At 41.9% G+C, this 2,144-nt stretch overlaps 1 protein-coding gene across 2 annotated transcripts in view; it reads left to right on the forward strand.

Moving 5' to 3' along the window:
- The window catches only part of clcn6 (chloride channel 6), a 25,812-nt gene that overhangs the window by 6,254 nt on the left and 17,414 nt on the right, over positions 1 to 2,144 (forward strand). For both annotated transcript variants that reach the window (XM_037684440.1, XM_037684441.1), the window contains 2 exons: positions 224 to 350; positions 798 to 865. In XM_037684440.1, the coding sequence (XP_037540368.1) occupies positions 224 to 350; positions 798 to 865 (195 nt within the window). The remainder of the gene's footprint in view (positions 1 to 223; positions 351 to 797; positions 866 to 2,144) is intronic.

Below are 2,144 nucleotides of genomic sequence, written 5' to 3' on the forward strand. Positions count from 1 at the left end.
TAAAATATGTAAATGTTTCTGTTCAGCGCCCTGAGACGACTTCTGTTGTCACGTGGAGCTACAGAAATAAACTGGATTGAAAAATGTGGGACTTTTGTTTTCATGAACTTCTGGGAACCCTGAGCTCGATGACGGACGGAGGAAGACCATGATCCTTAACGTTGGTGCGGTGCTGTGACGTCTCTAACATGAATGCACTAATGCTTCTGTTTCTGTGTGTCAGCCGGTGGCTGCAGGTTCTGGTATCCCAGAAATCAAAAGTTACTTGAACGGAGTGAAGATTCCTGGAATAGTTCGGCTGAGGACGTTCCTCTGCAAAGCTGCTGGGGTTCTGTTCAGCGTGGCCGGAGGTGAAGTACCATCTTCACTTTATCACATTTACTAACAAACGTGAACAGCTGAGCTCTCTGCTCATTTTGTTGTCTGTGTGTGGGCTCATCAGTTTGATGATTTCAGAGCATGTTGATTCAAACAGCACAAGTTTTTTGTAACACAACGTCTGGTCTTTATTTTCTCGGCTGTGGATCTTCTCCAGCTTCTTGTGTTGAGTGAAGCGTTTTCACGATTATAAAGCTGACTCCTGTCTGATGCATCGCTGACAATCATTAATGTTAATCTCTTTTTGTTGTGCACAAATCCTCCTGATTCTGCTGGGACACGAAGACTTCAGACCACTTTTGATCTTTTAACCCGATAATGAGGCGTGTGTCAGTTTGATGTTGAAGCTCACAGTCCGGATCCCTGTCCTGCTCCAGGTTGAGCTCTGGACACCTCTGACTCCATGTTTGTCCTCTCAGGTCTGTTTGTGGGGAAAGAAGGTCCGATGATACACAGCGGAGCCATTGTTGGAGCTGGCCTTCCTCAGGTACTGTGGTGCTTCGAGAATCTGATCATCTTAACACTTTATTGATCATCAACCAGCTTCTCACAAGTTCAGTTCAGTTTATTTCTAAAGCTCCAAGTCACAACAGAATCATCTCAGGGCCTGAACAGAAACATTCAAATATAAAATAATAATTGAACATTATTTATCTGAGGAGCAGCTTTGAGTTTAACTCCATCACTGAACTCTCATCTTGAACAAGCATGAAGGCGACAGTGGAAAGAAAAACTCCCTCATGAGGAAGAAACCTTTAGCAGAACCAGGCTCAGGACCAGAGGACCATCTGCTTCCACCGGCTGGGTTTGGTAGGAATAGATACACAATGGCAGGTCAAGAATCACATGTTAAGATAGAAATAGTATCAAATGAAACTATTCAATTTTAACAATTCATTTAAGGAGATGAGGTCAGTTTGTCCTCTAGTAGTCTAAGTCTATAGCAGCATAACAACCCTAACTATAGGATTTATCAAAAAGGAAAGTCTTCAAACTGGACAATGTGTCAGTCTCATGGACAGAAACTGGAAGTTGGTTCCACAAGAGAGGAGCCTGAGAACTGAAAGATCTTCCTCCCATTCTGCTGCTGGAAACTCTAGGAACCACAAGTAAACCTGCAGCCTGAGAGCAAAGTGCTCTGTTAGGAAAATATGGAACAATAAGGTCTGTAATATAAGATGGAGCTAGGTTGTTGAGAGCTTTGTAGGTTAGAAGTAAGATTTTGAATTCTATTCTGGATTTGACAGGGAGCCAATGGAGAGAAGCTAAAACTGGAGAGATATGATCTCTCCCAGTAACTCCAGTTAAGACTCTGGCAGCAGCATTTTGGATCAACTGAAGACGTTTTAAAGAAGTATTTGGACACCCAGATAATAAACCATTGCAATAGTCCAGTCTAGACGTGACAAATGCATGGACCAGTTTTTCTGCATCATCTTTAGATCAGATGTTTCTAATGTTAGTGATATTACGCAGGTGGAAGAAGGAGGTTCTAGTAACGTTTTTAATGTGGGGGATAAAAGACATGTCCTGATCAAAAATAACACCAAGATTTTTAACATTAGAGCTGGAGGACAGATTAATGCATCTAAGGAGGGAGAAAGACTGAAACATTCATTCCTAAGGTGCTCAGGTCCAAAACCAAAACCTCAGTCTTGTCTGTTCAACAGGAGAAAATTAAGGGTCATCCAGGTTTTTATGTCTTTAAGACATGCTTGTAGTCTAAGTAGCTGATTGGATTCATTGGGTTTAATGGACAAATATAA

Source organism: Nematolebias whitei, chromosome 11 (assembly GCF_014905685.2).
Source record: "Nematolebias whitei isolate Nwh7 chromosome 11, NemWhi1, whole genome shotgun sequence".
Taxonomy (NCBI): domain Eukaryota; kingdom Metazoa; phylum Chordata; class Actinopteri; order Cyprinodontiformes; family Rivulidae; genus Nematolebias; species Nematolebias whitei.